The sequence below is a fragment of the Crocuta crocuta genome, unplaced genomic scaffold (genome assembly GCF_008692635.1).
Source record: "Crocuta crocuta isolate KB4526 unplaced genomic scaffold, BGI_CrCroc_1.0 scaffold78, whole genome shotgun sequence".
In the NCBI taxonomy this organism is placed as follows: Eukaryota; Metazoa; Chordata; class Mammalia; order Carnivora; family Hyaenidae; genus Crocuta; species Crocuta crocuta.
Genome location: NW_027532617.1, coordinates 524421 through 542701, shown reverse-complemented (window position 1 = coordinate 542701; position 18281 = coordinate 524421). Strand labels below are relative to the sequence as shown.

At 48.0% G+C, this 18281-nt stretch overlaps 1 protein-coding gene across 3 annotated transcripts in view; it reads right to left on the bottom strand.

The window, feature by feature from the left end:
• VSTM5 (V-set and transmembrane domain containing 5) overlaps positions 1–18281 on the bottom strand; it is a 32193-nt gene continuing 13912 nt past the window's right edge. The window contains exons 2-6 of one of the 3 annotated variants that reach the window (XM_077780628.1): positions 3610–3936; positions 3352–3492; positions 2614–3222; positions 2363–2517; positions 2–1021 (exon numbers count right to left, since the gene is read on the bottom strand). In XM_077780628.1, coding sequence (XP_077636754.1) covers positions 3179–3222; positions 3352–3492; positions 3610–3936 — 512 coding nt within the window. In that variant the 3' untranslated portion in view covers positions 2–1021; positions 2363–2517; positions 2614–3178. Of the gene's footprint in view, positions 1022–2362; positions 3223–3351; positions 3493–3609; positions 3937–18281 lie in introns of all 3 variants that reach the window. The other 2 variants (XM_077780629.1, XM_077780627.1) reach the window with 2 other exon arrangements.

Here is an 18281-nt window from a genome sequence, read left to right as displayed (position 1 = left end):
GTTTGACAGCAGGCTCCTGATAGGGCAGGTCTCAGCCTGGCTATCTCGCACCGCCCGGCTCCTCACCTTCGTGTGATTTCTACCCCAAGGGGGGTGTGGCGTGCTATACGTGGGCCTCCGCCTCCTTCCGTACCCGGGACACCATGAAATGAAAAAGTACAGTGTGTATACCTTTTTAATTTTCTTAGATCACAATCTGAAAGGACGTTCTGTTGACAGAGCATGCTATGTTCCCTGCGGCATCTTACGCACTGTTGCACGAGGCGGTACAATGGTCACAGCTTTATTTCAGCTCTTTCCGGAAGCAGAAAGGACTCTGTTGAATTAGGATTAATATTCTGGAAGCAAAAACTTCAAATTAGTCTTCTGGGAAGACACAGGGCAGGATGATGGGCAGGTGTTTTTCAGAATCGCTACAAAATGTTTACAGTTCCCTTGTTTAAAAACTGTGCCCGACCCACGCTGTGGCTGAGGGTTTTGCTAATGCCCACAGATGATGGAAACCTCACCCAAGGCCTCTGAGTGCTTGGCAGGGCTGGACTCCACACACAAAGGGCCAGGGCTTTGTTTTCAGGCTTTATTTGTTCTTTAAAACAATTTTTTTTCACAGTTTAAAACATAACTTAAAGCTTAACATTTCGAGCGGCCAACCTCTAGAATTTCATATTTTCTTTTTTTTTTTTTTTTTTTTTAAAATAGACAAAAAACACTTTGGACCCTGGAATCAAATACTTTCCACAAGAATGTTCAGGATGGAGGGAGCTTTCAAAGTGCAAAATAAAGAAATGGAAAGCCAGGGGGAAGAACTTCTTGGGAGCTTTGGGGCGGGGGCAGTTTAGTTTAAATTTGGGTTTACCCATGGAGGCCTCTCACTTCCATTTCTCCTTTTATTCTGGAGATTACCACCCCTGGCTTCTGACAAGCTGAGAAGTACAGTTCTGGAAAGCAGGTAGTATAAAAGAGCACACACAATGCTCCAGCAGCCGTCCAGATCCAAACGGGTTTCCTGCTGATGGGCTTTCTGTGAGAAAGACAAGAAAGAACTAATCAGATTATCCCTGACCCCCTTTTTACTTCAGTACTCTTCTTCATGCTAGTGGGGACGTGTCTGAGGAACCCGTCCCTGCAGGGGACTGGTCCCTCTGCTGCCTGGGGAAAAGGCACAGGTGTGCGTGTTTACAGGTTGTGCCCAGGAGGTAGCCTGGGGTTTATAGTCTTTCTCTAAGATCACAGAGCTCCTGTCTGACAACTCCAAAAGATCCCTTCTTGTAATCCCGGATTATTCACAGAAAGGCCTAACTTCTCCAGGCCACCTATTTGCCACATGGGAAGTAGAAAAGATGTGGACTCTGGGGACTTAAAGAGAAGAGAGGGGCACCTAGTGGAACAGTCGGTTAAGCATGGCACTTCGGCTCAGGTCATGATCTCACGGTTCATGAGTTCATACCCCAACTCGGGCTGTGTGCTGTCAGCACAGAGCCCATTTTGAATCTTCTGTCTCCCTCTTTCTCTGCCCCTCCCCCCACCTCTCTCTCTCTCTCTCAAAAACAAACTTTTTTTTTTTTAAAGAGAAGAGAAGGGAGGGGTGCCTGGGTAGCTTAGTCGGTTAAGCGTCCGACTTTCGCTTAGGTCATGATCTCACGCTTCGTGGGTTCGAGCCCCGCGTCGGGCTCTGTGCTGACTGTCAGCTCGGAGCCTGGAGCCTATTTCAGAGTCTGTGTCTCCCTCTCTCTCTGACCCTCCCCTGCTCACGCTGTCTCTCTCTCTCTCCTAGAAATAAATAAAAATATTAAAAATAAATAAATAAATAAATAAAGAGAAGAGAAGAGAAGGGAATGCTCTCCCTCTCCTTCACGTTTGCATGGGTGAATTTGCAGGTGGAGGCTCGGGACACAGCACCCAACCTCAGTCTCCACCGTAACTGGGATGGTGCGTTTAGTCTGTAGCTAAGAATGTCTGAGAGAGAAAGGATAATGAAAATAAATTCTGCCTACTTTAGAGCTTGCCAAATGGAAGTCGGGGTGGAGAAACTTTCAAGTAAACACAGTGACTAATAAGCTGAGAGCCTAAGAGCCCAGGCCAGTTGTGCTCCAGTCCCCAGGCCCCCCTGGAGCCCCGTACACCAGAGCATGTTATCAATTTGCAGCACTCAGGAGAGTGCTTTGCTTCCCAGATCCTTGAAGAATCCTCCTGCTTTTCTGAAATTGCTCGGTGAGCCCTGTGGTACCGTAGGCTTCACCTGATACCCCCCCCTCCCCCCGGACTGTGAGGCAGGTGAGCACCAAGTGTTCCTATGCCCACTTGGGAGAGAGCAAGGGCCTGACTTGATACAAAGTGTTGGTGACAGAGGGGCATTGCTCACCAGGCAGGCTCGCTTTCGCTTTCACAGGGACCAGAACCCGGCTTGTCAGGAAGCCGTTTGGGGGCCAGCGGCTGCCCACAGTAGAGATGAACGTCTGTGTGCCTCACACTGGCCTACATGGGGGCCAGAGGAGGGAAAATCCAATTCATGTTGGGCTAAGAGAGGAAGAGATAGGTAATTTCTCCCTATTCCTTGCTTCAGACACTAGTCCCTTGGGAACAAGTGGAGCCCCTCTCCCTAACCAGGCCTACCCGGAGCCTGCTCTGAGCACCTCACTAGAGCCCAGGGGCAGCCTCTCAGTCTCTCTCCCCTGCTTGGCATGGAGATCATCTAAAAGCCTCGGGTTTTCTCACAGGAGTTCCGGCAGCAGAGGCTGGAGGGACCGGCAGAGCAGGAAGGAGCACAGAGAGCCTGTCCAGTGCTGGCTGCACACTCGGCCTGGAGACACTCCGGCCTAGGCCGTGGAGACTCCTCTAGTGGCAACCCCCAGAGCCACAGCAGAGCCTAGCCAGCCGGCAACCGGGCCAGCACGAGGCCACTGGCGTGGGTCTGCAAGGCCGTGAAGCTGCAGCCAAGGAAGGCTGTGGCCCGGACCCTCAAGCAGGCTTCTCCTTGAACTTCTTGCAAGCACTAGAACGGGCTTTGTCCAATCCAGAGTCCTCAAGTCCATGCAGTCAACTGTGTTAACAACCGTCGGGAATGTGTGGCTACGGCAGGGGGGCGGGAGGCTCTGCGGGTGGACTGGCCCTGTTTGTGCCTTTTGTGGAAAATCCTATCTTCCTCTTGAGGTAGGAATGTAACTGGGCGCAGCCTTGGCTAACACTCCACATCTTGCAGCTCTATCTCCTCAGTCGTGCTCTCTGCAAAGCAGAAGACAAGCCGGTCAGTTGCCAGTCAGCCACAGGTGGTTTCCTTGGAAGACCAGGATAATGCATACCACCTCCAGCCCTAAAAGCACGACTTGATTATCACAGGGCCCAGAGAATTACCTTTGAGTTTGTGTCTTCTCTTCCTCTGGAATTTATATGCACACTTATTACAGACCCACATGAGGCTGATTAACAGTGCGGCCACAGCAGCGAGGAAAGCAAGGAAGACAGCGACAAAGTGGAGGTCTTCATAGAGGATCTCTACAGGGCGGGCAGGGCAAGGGGGAGATAAGGTCTCTTTTAATATCATGAAGTGGCTCCCCCACATGCTGGCAGTTCAGAGAAGTGCCAGCTCCCCTCCCCCCGGGGCAGCCTTACCTGACACATGCAGGACGATGGTGCCAAACTGGCTGCTTCCCAAACGCTCCGTCACCGTGATGACATAGTAGCCGGAATCCCTCACGCCCACACTGAAGAGCTGGATGGAGCCATTGTCGAAAGTGCAGAGCCGGTCCTTGTGGCTCTGGGAGATGTTGGCCTGGGTGCCTGGCTTCCACTCCACGATCTTCTGTGCCCCCCAGTGGGAGGTATACTTCCATTCGATGGTGGGAACACCGTGGCAGGAGTACTCAACTGAGAGCAAGATGTCTTCTTCCACCGTGGCATTGATGGCGGACTGGGGGATGTACAGTGACACGCCCTGACCTGCAGGATGGAGTGCCAGGTGTGGGGCAACGTCTGTATGAACTTACAGGGAAGCAGACTTTCACGATTCGTTAATTTATGTAGCAAATATTTATTGAGTGCCTATCACATGCCAGGCTGTCTTCTAGGTTCTGGTGCGGGCATCACAGTGGTGACCGTTATGGACTGAATAATTGTACCCCGCCATCACGAAAGTCCTATATTGGAGCCCCAACCTCCATGTGACTGTATTTTGAAGATGGCAGCTGCTAAGGAGGTAATCAAGGTTATATGAGGTCATAAGGGCGGGGTCCTGATCCAATAGGATTATTGTCTTCATAAGAAGAAGACACCAGAGAGCTCTCTCTCATTACCTCTCCACAGGAATGCGAGGCGGAAATGAGAGAAAATGCTATGTGAGGTGCAGCGAGAAGCAGGAAGAGAGCTCTCACCAGAAACTGAACTGTGCTTAGAACCTGGATCTAGGACTTTCTATCGTCTGGAACTATGAGAAAATAAATTTCTGTTGCTTACGTCCCTCGGCCTGTGGTATTTTGTTATGGTCTAAGACTGTGAACAAGACCCAAGGGCACTGTTTACTGGATGAACTGTGAACCTCCCTGGCGGCTCCATTCTAAAAGGGAGGCACACAAGGATGAAATAAACAAATGAAGTCATTCTCGGTAATGACACGCACTTTAAAAACAATACAACAGGGCAGTAGTGACCAGAGGGGTAAAGGTGGCACTAGAGAGAATGGTCAGGAAAGACCTTGCGGAGGAGATGACTCTTCTTTCCTACTTAAATTTTTTCTTACATTTACATCCATGTTACTAGGATATAGTACAATAATGAGGTCAGGAATAGGATCCAGTGATTCATTCCCTACATGTAACACCCAGTGCTCTTCCCAACCAGTGCCCTCCTTAATGCCCATCACCATCTAGCCCATCCCCCCACGCACAGCCCCTTCAGCACGCCTCAGTTTGTTCTCTGTATTTAAGTCTCTTATGCTTTTATATTCTTTTTGCTTCCCTTCCCTTATCCTCATCTGTTTTATATCTTAAATTCCATATATGAGTGAAGCCCGAAGATACTTGTTTTTCTGACTAATTTCGCTTAGCATAGTACCCTCTAGTTCCATCCACTAGTTGCAAATGGCAAGATTTCATTCTTTTTTATTGCTGAGTAATACTCCACTGTGTGTGTGTGTGTGTGTGTGTGTGTGTGTGTGTGTGTATGGGTTCTTTCCATACTACTGTTGATACCGCTGCTATAAACATTGGGGTACAAGTGCCCCTTCAAAACAGCACACCTGTCTCCTTTGGATAAATACCTAGTAGGGCAATTGCTGGGTCACAGGGTAGTTCTGGTAACTTTTTGAGGAACTTCCACACTGTTTTCCAGAGTGGCTGCACCAGCTTGCATTCCTACCAGCAGTGCAAAAGGATTTGAGGAGATGACCTTTGAACGGAAACCTGAAGGACAGGCAGGCAACATGTGGAGACTTGAAGGAAGTGCGTGTCAGGAGGAGGGAGCGCGTGAAGAAACTGTGAGGGGTTGGTGAGTGCTGATGTGTCTGAGGGACAAAAGGAAGGCCAGCATGCCCAGATGCAGTGGGGAAAGACAGAGGTGAGGCTGGAGAGCTGGCAGGACACAGGCCACGATGTGAGGGTCTGGAGTGGGGTTCATTCACGGCTAATGGGAACCACAGGAGGGCTCAGGCGGGAGGGGACATTCTCCAGCAAGCTTGAGAATGTCTGCCGTGGAGAACATTCTGGGGGAAAGGGGATAAGCCCAGATGCAGGAAGAGCAAGCCGGGGCTGCTGCAGGGGACAGATAAGAGATGGAGGTGTAGGGATGCCTGGGTGGCTCACTCAGTTAAGTGCCGGACTTCAGCTCAGGTCATGATCTCATGGTCTGTGGGTTTGAGCCCCGTCGAGCTCTATGCTGACAGCTGAGAGCCTGGAGCCTACTTCGAATTCTGTGTCTCCCTCTCTCTCTGCCCCTTCCCTGCTCTCTCGCTCTCTCTCTTTCTCTCTGAAAAATAAACATTAGGGGGGCGCCTGGGTGGCTCAGTCAGTTAAGTGCCTGATTTCAGCCCAGGTCATGATCTCACCAGTTGTGGATTCGAGCCCTGCATCAGGCTCTGTGCTGACAGCTCAGAGCCTGGAGCCTGTTTCAGCTTCTGTGTCTCCCTCTCTCTGACCTTCCCCTGCTCATGCTGTCTCTCTCTCTCTCTCTCAGAAATAAATAAAACATTAAAAAATGTAAAATAAATAAACAAACATTAGGGGCACCTGGGAGGCTCAGTTGGTTAAGTGTCCACCTTCAGCTCAGGTCATGATCTCATGGTTTGTGGCTTTGAGCCCCGCATTGGACTCTGTGCTGACAGCTCAGAGCCTGGAGCCTGTTTCAGCTTCTGTGTCTCCCTCTCTCTGACCTTCCCCTGCTCATGCTGTCTCTCTCTCTCTCTCTCAGAAATAAATAAAACATTAAAAAATGTAAAATAAATAAACAAACATTAGGGGCACCTGGGTGGCTCAGTTGGTTAAGTGTCCACCTTCAGCTCAGGTCATGATCTCATGGTTTGTGGCTTTGAGCCCCGCATTGGACTCTGTGCTGACAGCTCAGAGCCTCGCTCTTGCTTCAGATTCTGCATCTCCCTCTCTCTCTGCCCCTCCCCTACTCACACTCTGTCTCTCTCTCAAAAATAAATAAAACATTAAAAAAAATTAAAAAAAAGTTTTTAAAGAGATGGAGATGTAGCCTCACTGGGTGTCACTGGTGGTCAGATTCAGGATATGTATTTGGAAGCAGGGAGGAGAAGCATGCCGATGAACTAGATGGGGGGGGGGTAAGGCAAAGAGGCGTCAAGCAGAGGCTTCTGGGCAAGTGTGTCACAGTGCCGTTGACTAAGGTCATATATATATGCCATCATACATGTCGTAAGGGGTGCCATGCACAGGCCCTGTGCAACCACTCTGCACAAATCGTCTCGTTAATGTCTCACACACAACCTACTGCAATTCTATCGAGAATGGAGCAAAACCTCACTGTCGACAGGACAAACTAGCTTGTCCAAGTTCATTCTGCAAGGCTGAGAGTCTCACAAGGGCCGCGCTGGCTCCGAAGTACACACAATCTCTAGGCTCAAATCAGTCATCAGTGGTTGGCAGTGGAGAGCACAGAATGTGACAAATGCCCCCACACCCTCCCCGAGAAGACCGGTCAGAGCTGGCCAGCCACTGGGTAACGAACAGGGCAGGATTTATCCTTGGAGCCCATCCCCTGGCTTCCACCCTCCACTTCCTGTTTGGCCCCCTCAATCTCTGGGTGTCCAGGTGCCCCAAGGCCCCTGCTGTGTGGCTCCAGGTAACCACACCTGTTAACTTTTCCAGGCCTTTCCCACTGCCGTCTCCCATCCCCAGCACTTTCCAGTAGTGTGCCTCTCCTAAAGGCTTTGGCTAGGTGACACGAAATAATGCTGAAACACTGGGAGGTAATAATGGTTTCCAGGGGTTACAACCACCGTGTAACAGAAATACATTTTCTCCCAACTCTGGCTTTTAAAACATGTTAAATTCACAGAAACGTTGAAAGGCAAGTACAATGAATGTGTACCCTCTCCTTAATTCACTAATTATTAACATTTTGCCACATTTGCTCCCTATCTCTCGGGAAGAAAACAGAGGTCAAATTCCAGGTCAGCCCTTAGAGGGCAGGACTTCTGTATTTTCTTCATCTTTGTGTCTCCCAACACAATTCCTGACACATAGGGATTGGTAAGTAAATCTCTGTTGAGTGAATGAGTGAACAGCAAAATACTTCTGGCAACAAGAAGGGTGAGCTTTCCTGATAGAAACGTTGCTGCTAAAGTGGTTTGAAAAATTAGCACATTTAAAAGGTGACACACAAGTAGGAAAGAGAACTATAAGTTAGGCAAGACTTCACGTGCCTAATAATGCATTCTTACTATAATGCATTCTATGCGCTTACCAAGCCTCCCCTAACTTTTTACATGAGTCACCAACAGGCCCATGGAGCTAGGAAATGGAAAGGATGGGATTTAAGTGCAGTTTGTCTTATTCAAAGCTCTTTGTTTTCCCCTAAAGACACCACCAAAACATTAAAAATATTAAATGAATTCCATAACTGCTGAATATAGAACATATAGAAATCTGTTGCATTTCTACACACTATGATAAAGTAGCACAAATAGAAATTAAGAAAACATTCCATTTACAAAGACTAAAATACCTAGGGGTAAACCTAATCAGGGAGGTGAAAGACCTCAATGAAGAAATCAAGAAGGAAATAAAAAATATCTATAGAGACAAGAACAAAAACACAACAATTGAAAAATGTGTGGAAAACACACACACACACACACACAGTGGTATAGTAGTCATAAAAAAGAATGAGATCTTGCCATTTGCGACAATACAGATGGACCTACAGGGTATGATGCTAAGTGAAATAAGTCAGACAGAAAAATTCAAATACCAAATGATTTCACCTATAGGTAAAATTTGAAACACAAAACAAATGACCAAACAAAAAGTAGAAACAAGCCCATAAATACTGAGAAGAAATTGATAGTTTCCAGAGGGGAGGGTAAGGAGATGGGTAAAATGGGTGAAGGGCAGAGGAAGGTACAGGCTTGTAGTTACGGGCTAAGTCACAGGGATGAAAGGTACAGCACAGGGAATGTAGTCAATGCAATAGCATTGTATGGTGACAGATGGTGACTACACTTGTGGTGAGAACAGCATGACATAGAGACCTGTGCAATCTCACGGTGTTGTGTATGTGAAACTAGTGTAACATTTTACGTCAACTATACTTCCATTAAAAGAGCAAACATACAAAAAACTCTGTTTTTCCTACTTCACTTAGTGACGATTGTCTATTTATCTATGTTTTCAGATTCTCTGACCCCAAATATGAGCAGCTGGAATATGATTACCGTAAGATTTGGAGAACCATATTTAGAACTAGCGACAAATCTGCATTGCAACATATGTGTATTTCACGTACACTCATGTTAAACATACTGGTCAAGGTTACTGCTGGATTAGTTTCCTGGGATAGTGCCAGTCCTTCTAATACCCTTAGGGGCCTTCATTTTGAGCCCTTTAGGTACTCTGGTCCAAGAAATAGCAAAACTGAAAAGCAAACACACAAAAATAACGAGCCCAAGTGTTTGAGATGCTGATACAGCTGAAAATTGACCAACTAATCTTTGTTGGCTTCTGCATTTTCCTTTGACCATAGAAACCTCCTCCTGGGGTATCTGGCTGGCTCAGTCGGGGAAGCATGCAACTCTTGATCTCAGGACTGTGAGTTCAAGCCCCGCATTGAGTGAGAGATCACTAAAATAAATAAATAAATAAACTTAAAATAAACAATAAAGATTTTAAAATTAAAACCTCCTCGTAATCAAACCAACCAGGCATTTAACCAGGTTTTTGGAACAAAGAGTTCCTCTTCCTATCTAGCTATAATAGGATGGAAAATTAACAGTTCTAAGAATTTAAAGACAAACTGCTTGTCACCTGTTTAAAAAGTCAAATTAATGAGTAATCGCCTCTGCGCCTCATGCTAAGATCATTCAGAACAAGTCTAGAGACAGTAGCTAGACCAACACTCAGACCTGGCTCAAATGCTCTGTTCTAGGAGATTGGTACAATACATCAGATTTCACTTGTAAAATGGATGCCAGGCAGCCATTAACAAGGACAAGTTTTGCACAGACGAGAAAAAGTATGTACAACATGTTACTAAGTTAAAAAAACAGATTTATAAAGGAGCCTAGTATGATCTTATTTATGTTTCTATAAATATGTACTTATTACAAACAGAAAAATGTACTACTTTACGTTAACTGTCAACAGGGATTTCCCCTTAGAGGTTGGCCATGGAATTTTACTTTCCCAATGATACATTTATATAATTTTTCAATTTCAGTTATTTATTGAATAACAAAATAAAATGTATTCCAAAAAATTTGTTAAGGTTCTCCTGATTAGACCAAGCAATCTGGTGGACAAAGTTTAAAGAAAGTTTAAAAGCTGACCTTGCTTTATATCTTCACTTGTTTTCTATGTGAAAAGCAGAGAAGAACTAAATTCCACCCATTTCCCAGATGCAGATGCCTCCTTTAAGGAAGGAGTCAGAGAATTAAAGATTTTAACAAGTAGAAGTCACTAGAACCTGAACCAAGGGGCTCCCTGAAAACCTGACTTCCTGGTACTGGGGAGACCCACTTAGAACTAATCAGAGGGAGGCGTGCCTCTGACTCTTGATTTCAGCCCAGGTCAGGATCTCACAATTGGTGAAACTGAGCCCTGTGTCTGGGCTGACAGCACAGAACCTGCTTGGGATTCTCTCTCCCTCCCTCTCTCTGCCCCTCCACTGTGCACGCTCTTTCTCAAAATAAATAAACACTTAAAAAAAGAGACTAAGCAGAAGGAAAGTACCGGCAGAAATCAGCTACCAGGTATGGGCTGGAATATACTACTCAGAATGGTTCCTTCCTTACTCCTTTTCTGACAAATCAATTACCGAGGTTGTATTTTGCTGCTTTAAAATACTGAGGATTTCGGATGGATCTATTTCCTGAAATCGCAGTAAAGGTCAATCCTATTCAGACCACGATTTCGATGAACAAGGGTATCAACTGATAGACGGATGGCTGGTGGGGACTCTGGCTTTCAGGAGTCATGGAGGAGAGGCTTCATTGGGACAACTCATGTGATCTAGAAAGCCACTGGTGTAGCCAGCGAGACCACGCGACGCGGCCGAGAGGCAGCGAGGGTTGCCGTCACCCACACTCAGCAGGCCGGTGAGCAGTAAACTGGAAGTCAGAGAGCCTACATCAGGGACACCGCCGGAGCCGGGCGCCAGGCGATGAAGCTCGCGACAAGAGGTGTGGTGGCGGCACATGGTGTGAGCAGACCCACGGGGGTCAACCTGGGGGTGGGGCGTCCGACCCACGGAGAAATGCCCCGTGGAGACATCTTCTCACCTTTTCACCTCCGAGAGCCTCAGCGTCCTGTGATGTGGAACGAGGACTGGAAAGCCTCCAGACGAAGGCTGCGAGGCCGGGGTGACAGGTCGCGTGTGAGGCCCAGCAGGGCACAGCACTCAGACACCCGCGCTTGCTCTCCTCGGCTCAGGTCTGTGTCGCTAGCCTTGGGGTGACCAACCCTCTCAGTGTGCCCAGGAGTTTTCCCAGGATTGGGGAGGTTCAGTGTTAGAAGCAAACCAGGACTGCCTGAGACTCACAGAAATGTTCAAGAGCAAAGAGAAAATTCCAAGGTACACAAGAGCTGATTCCTGAGGCACCAAGGGGTGGAGTGCAGAGGCAGAGGCAAGGGAGGACCAGAGCCACTCTTCCCTTAATTCTCTGGCGTCCTAACGCATCTCCCACTGCACCCCCACAGTCACTGAATGCCACCCCCAACCGCGATTGCGTTCTCCGCAGCAGGGCGCTGGCGAGCGGGCGCTGGCCTGGTGAACAGTATTATTATTATTATCCCCATTTGACAGAGCAGCAAATGTCAGTTTGCTGAGGTTACAGAATTTGTGCAATGTCACAGTAAAAGGCTGAGCTAAGAGTGAAATCCATTGTGCTTTTCAACTGTCCCGGTAATGAACCAGGAAGTGTGCAGGAGCCGGGGAAGGGAGAAGCCAGACACTCCGGAAAACGAAGCTGTGAGGCACCTGGGCAGCTCAGTTGGTCAAGCGTCCAACTCTTGATTTCAGCTCAGGTTCATAGGTTCGAGCCCCACCTTGGGCTCCACACCGATAGCACAGAGCCTAGAGCCTACTTGAGATTCCCTCTCTCTCTTTCTCTCTCTCTCTCTCTCTCTCTCTGCCTCTCTCACGCTCATGCCCTCTCTCCCTCAAAATAAATAAATAAACCTAAAAAAAAAAAAGAAAAAGAAACAGAGCCTTGAAGAATAAAAATTTTAAATTGTGCGAGAGGGAGGAAGTGCCATCTGGCTGGGAGAACAGTGAACCTACCCAGGGAGGCAGGAAGGATCCTCAGCTCAGACCCTGCTGAGTAAGAAGTGCAGGTGCCCAAGGAATCTGTAGCAAGCTGGAGATTATCTGAGGGAGTTAGCCCTCAGGCAGAGAGGACCTCAGATGGCATTTCTTTTTAATTAATTAATTAATATGTTTATTTTTGAGAGCGAGAGCGAGCATGAGGGGGGGAGGAGCAGAGAGAGAGGGAGATACAAAATCTGAAGCAGACTCCAGGCTCTGAGCTGTCAGCACAGAGCCTTCTATGGGGCTCGAACCCACAAACCTGAGCCAAATTGGATGCTCAACTGACTGAGCCATCCAGGCACCCCTCAGATGGTATTTCAACAGAGGCACAGCATGACCTGGACTGGGCTTCCCGGAGGGCAATCTGGCAGCACATTAACACACATTGCTCACACTGCCTGCTGTCTGCCCCGTGCACCTGGCCTACACACCTTCAGGGCAACCCACGACTGAGCCCAAACAGTCAGGAACAGCCCCAGGCACTGGCTCTGGTCTGCACTGGGGGGGAGCAAGGCCAGCAGGAAGTGCACATGTGCACAGGTTTGCCTGGAACTCGTTTCCAGTCATCTCAAGAAGCCCCAGAGCCCGGCCCAGTGCCTGGCACTTTGTGGGCACTCACAATATACTGGAATGAACGAATAAAGACATGTGTGCCCTGCCTGTCAAACTGCTGCCCCTTTGGAGACAGCAGGAACAGGAAGATCTCTGCTGAGCTGAGAGAGACGCTGGTGAGGCCACCTTTCCCAGCCCCAAGTCTGCTGAGGGTCAAGTAGCTCAGAGGAGAAACAGCAGTTTTCAGCTGCAACTAAAATATTCACATTGCTGCCTAACTTGTGTCCTTCTCTTTTTTAATGTTTGTTTATTTTTGACAGAGAGAGACAGAGTGTGGGGGGGGGGGGGCAGAGAGAGAGGGAGACACAGAATACAAAGCAGGTTCCAGGCCTCTGAGCTGTCAGCACAGAGCCAATGTGGGACTCGAACCCATGAACCACAAGATCATGACCTGAGCTGAAGTTGGATACTTGACCAACTGAGCCACCAAGGCAGCCCTAACTTGTGCCATTCTTGAAACAAGTGAGCCTGGAAGTTTGGAGACCATTCTGCGGTAGGAGGCCAACACGGCAACCCTAAACATTGGCTTTTGGGTTTAGATGCCATGAATGGTGTTGAGGACGAACATGTGCCCAGGTTACAGGGTATCTATCCCTCCTGTTAGCTCAGGTAGGAACTCCCCCTCTCAGGGCCTGATTACTCAGGGACCAAAGCTCAGCTCACCCCTGATCACCCTGCTGTATAATGGCCTTGAGGAGTCACCCAGTTGTCAGCCAAATCCAAACAGTATGGACAGATGTAGGTTTAGGCAGAGACTTGCAGAGTGCTCCCCTTCATCAGATTCCTGTAGCTGTACCCCAACCAAGAAAAGAAGAAAATCACTCCAAAATAGCAATAGCTGCCATACCAACTGTGGTATGCAATTATCAAAGCCCAGGACAACCCCGGCTGGGAAAGTTGAATGACTTGGCCACTATCAGCTGGGAAAGGTGAAGCAGCCTGATAACGTTATGCGGTCAGAAGCAGGATGAGGTTATACTTCAACGTTACTGTGGGGATTGTAAATGGGTGTAACCTTCTTGGAGGGCAATATGGTAAAATCTGTAAAAATAGTATTAGCACATACCTCTTGACCCAGAAATTCCACTTTTATGAACTGATCATACTCTAATAAGGGCACAAAAATGTATGCTTTGTTACTGAAGCACAGTGTAGTTGACCATAGTAGCAAAAGATTGGAGGCATCCTGTGTGCTCACTGGTAAGGGACCGGTAAGGGACACCAGGCTCTTACACTACTCCTAACACTTCTGACACCAACTACTTGGAGTTAGCGCACACCCCACAGGTAAAGGACTCAGTCTTATGAGACCACCCCCATGTCAGACACCAAACACAAGTCCAGGCCTCCCATATTTCCTTTTTTAAAAATGTCGGAGAAGGGGGAGAGGAGGGAGCAGAGAGAGATGGAGATACATAATCCCAAGCAAGCTCCGCACTGTAAGCACAGAGCCCAATGTGGGCCTTGACCTCACGAACCTTGAGATCAGGACCTAAGCTGAAATCAAGAGTTGGATGTTTAATCAACTGAGCCCCCCCAGGCGCCCCAGGCACTCCTGTACTTCTGACCAGCTGGCTATAAATCAGAGGTTTCCATCACCCCCTCCTCAGGTACAATAATTTTCTAAAATGGCTCACAGAATTCAGGAAAGCACTTTGCTATTATCTGTTTTTTGAAATAAAGGATATAACTCAGGAAGAAGGACACGGAAGAGATGAATAGGCAGGTGTGTGGGAAGGGGCGTGGAACCTCCATGCCCTCTCTGGGTGTGCCACCCTCCCAGCACGTTGTTGAGCTCGCCAATCCAGAAGCTCTCCAAGCTTCTTCAGTGAGCATTTTGGGGGAAGTTCCCTTACTTGGGAAGAACTGATGAAATCACTGTTCATTGGTTACTGACTTAATCCATAACCTCTCTGTTTCCAGAGGCTGTAGTGGAAGGAGGGGAGAGGGCTGAAAGTTCTAACTCTAATCCCATGGTTAGCTACTCTACCAATCAGCCTTTATCTTCCAAATGTCACCTCATTGGCAAACAAAAAGATAGACTTATCACTCTGGAGGATTACAAGGCTCTCAGTTAGCTTTTGTGTCAGGAACCACGGGGCAAGACCAAATATTATAACAGGAAGTGCTCCTGTCACCCAGTAAATGATTATATTAGGGACTCTGTGTCAGGAACCATGGAGGGGCGACCAGATAATGTATTTCTTACTGTGTCACAACTGGTCAAACAAAATTATCAATATTCATATTCTAGTACTACAGAGACATTTAAAGAATGAGATACATCTATATGCACTGATATTCAGTTATCTCAGAAATAATGAAAAAGCATAAGGCAGAACAGTATATAGAGGATATTTCCATGTAAGTAACAATACGCATACACACACACACACACGTAGGGTTATCCACATAACGACATAGAAAATCTCTGAAAGGATCTTGGCGACGGACTGGGTGTCTGGGGTGGAAGAAAGCCTTACACTTCACTTTATACCCTTTTGGACAGTTGGACTATTTTATCAAGGTTGTGAATTACTTAAAAAATAAAAATGGAATGATCCTAAAAATAACTGTATTGTGTGCCAACCTGAGCCACAGATTTTTCACATTTGAAAATATTAGTAGTTCACATGCACTATCTCCACCTGGGAGGCAGGCAGGAGACTTGGGTTAATAGGCTTCACGGGTTGAGCGTCCACTCTTGATTTCAGCTCAAGTCATGATCTCAAGGTTCCTGAGATCAAGACTCCCCACCACATGCCCTCCTCAAAATAAATACATAAACTATTAAAAAGAAAAAAAGAACTATGCTTCATTTGCTTACTTGATCATTACTTTACGGATGAGGACACAGGGGCCCAGAGGCACAAACTCTCAGCAACTAGAAAATCAGAGCTGAGGCCAGAACCCAAGGCACTTTCTTTTCTTGTAAGTGGGGGAGGGACAGGGAGAGTGAGATAGAGGCTCTGAAGCGGGCTCTGCGCTGACAGACTGACAAAAGTGAGCCTGATGTGGGGCTCGAACTCACGAACCCTGAGATCATAACCTGAGCTGAAGTCGGACCCTCAACTGACTGAGCCACTCAGGCGCCCCTGTTACCCAAGGCACTTTCCATGTCCCACAGCCGCCTCTAATAAAAGTAAAACACTGAGTACAGAGGTGGATTTTTATACTTCTTTTATATTTCCCCAAATTGCACATGGCTCAGTGCTGGTAGAGGCCTGTGAGGCCCATGTCACCAGAGGCAACAGTCCTGAGCTGGGCCTGCCGGTACAGGGGGCTGCTAGCCACCCATGTAGCGATTGGGCACTTGGAATTGGCCCGTCCAAACTGAAATGTGGCCTAAGTGTACATACATCCCGGATTTTAAAGGCAGCATTTAGTATGTGAAACAGAATGCAAAATATCTCATGAGTAACTTTTTTACATTGACTACATGTTGAGATAATACCTTGAATATATTGGGTTAAAAATATATTGTTAAATTACACCTGTTTCTTTTTACCTTTTTGATGTGGCCACTAGAAAATTTAAAATTACATATATGGCTTGCATTATATTTCTTTTTAGACAGCACTGGTTTAGACAATCACTTCCCTTGAAGTTATTCTACCCCCTCCTCTAAACAGCATGAGAAATCCCCCAGTCTTTTTTTTTTGAGACACAGACACACACACACACACACACACACACACACACACACACAGAATCCTAAGCAGGCTCCAACACTCAACACAGAACCCGACGCGGAGCTTGATCCCACAACTGTGAGATCATGATCTGAGCTGAAAGTTGGACGTTTAACCAACTGAGCCACCCAGACACCCTTCTTCTTCATTCTTCAAACACATTGGCAGCTCTCCTGTGGGGCATGGCATCATTGTAAGTACCTCCATCAGCCCCCTGGACAAGCCGTCTAGCACCCTTGTCTACCAGAACATTCTCCCTCAGCCTCCAGTAAAGCAGCCCACTCTGACCACAGCCTTCTCTGATTACTGTTTACTCTTGAGCTGCTCCCACCGGCCTCTTCGCCACCCATAATCCTCACTTCCCTCCCTAGCCAGCCTGGGTTCCGTGGCCTGTCGTGTTCCAAGCACTCTCGCCAGTTCTTTCAACACCACCGGCCTCTTGTGGTTTCATCATATCTGCCGAGTCTGAGTCCACAGATCTCTACTTCCTCTCTGCTCAAACCTGAGCAGCCAACCCTGCGGGAGAATGTCCCGCAACAGACCCCTCCAGAACAACAGTGCACGCGGTTTCCAGCACACATTCGTGATCCTCAAATTTGAGGGGGCCCTCCGTACTGCCAGCCTCACAGCGCTTTTTTTGTGTGAAGTTACTCCTTTTCCACAATTACTATGACCAATCCGATCTCTTTAGACCTCCAGATACCTCCTCATTCTCAGCAAATGGCCTTCTCCTCCTGGGCACGGCTGACCGACCCCCTCTCCTACCTGAAACACACCTGTGCCTTCTGGACTGCCACACTCGCCGGGGAATCCTGGGGTCCCTTCTGGCTCCTTCTCTGACCACAGAGTGGAAACTCCGCAGGCTTCCTGAGAGGCTGAGAAGGCACACCTGCCTGCCGGAGCCGGGGGGGGGGGGCGGGGGGCACAGGAGGGCAGGATGCGGGCCCGGGAGGCGCGGGGAAGGCCGCCCCACTCACACGCTGTGTAACCAGAAGGCACAGGAGCTGTTAGGGTGGCACCACGCCCTGGCTGGGTGGCTCCGCAAAGCCCTTTTTATCTCTCTGCCCCCTCCATTTCCTCATCTGTGATTAGGGACCATCAAGGCTTGGCTGTCCGTGATCCAATTAAAACAAACAAACAAAAAAACCCTTAAGGCTGTGAGAACCCGAGAGCCAGGAACATTTCCAAAGGGCCCAGAGGGAGCTCCCTTCCCTGATTTCTCACCCAGACAAAGCCCTGATTCCAGGCCATGAGAATTCAATCCGGTCTCCTTCCAAGGACTGGGAGCCACGGGGACTAACATTTGCAGAACACCAATTCCGGGTCATTCACTCTGCGTGGAAGGCCATTATTAGTTAATGTGGTGCCCGTCCAGCTCCACTGCTCTTGTTCTGAGAGCCCCCACGGAGAGGGCCTTTCAGCCGGCCTCCCAGGCCGCAGCTATCCGGACTAAAGTGAGCCACTTGACCTAATCTACTCATTCACCATAGCTGAGAAGCCCGACTGGATCCTGACATCCTTGATTGAACATTAGATCATCTGGGGAAGCTTCAAAGCATCCTATCCCTTTGCGTAGGAGTATTCAGAATCTTTGAGGGGGAGAGGAAGGAGGGACCAAAGCCTCTGTGATCTTTAAAAGACTCCATGTGGGGGCGTGTAGGTGGCTCAGTGGATTAGGCATCTGACTCTTGATTTCGGCTAGGGTCCTCATCTCATGGTTCCGTTCGTTGAGTTTGAGCCCCATATTGGGCTACGCAATGGCAGTGCAGAGCCTGCTTGGGATTCTCTCTCTCTCCCTCTCTCTCTGCCCCTTCTCCATGCTGTCTTTCAAAATAAATAAATACGCTTTAGAAAAATAAAAAACAAAAGTTCACATGTTATTCCCGTGTGCCGCCAAGATTGGTAACTACTGAGGGAATCCACACTAAGGTGTTTGCAGCTGAAGCTCATAACCCTTCCAAGGGGCACTTAACAAAGCCTCAGGCCAAAGCAATCAAGGGCTGC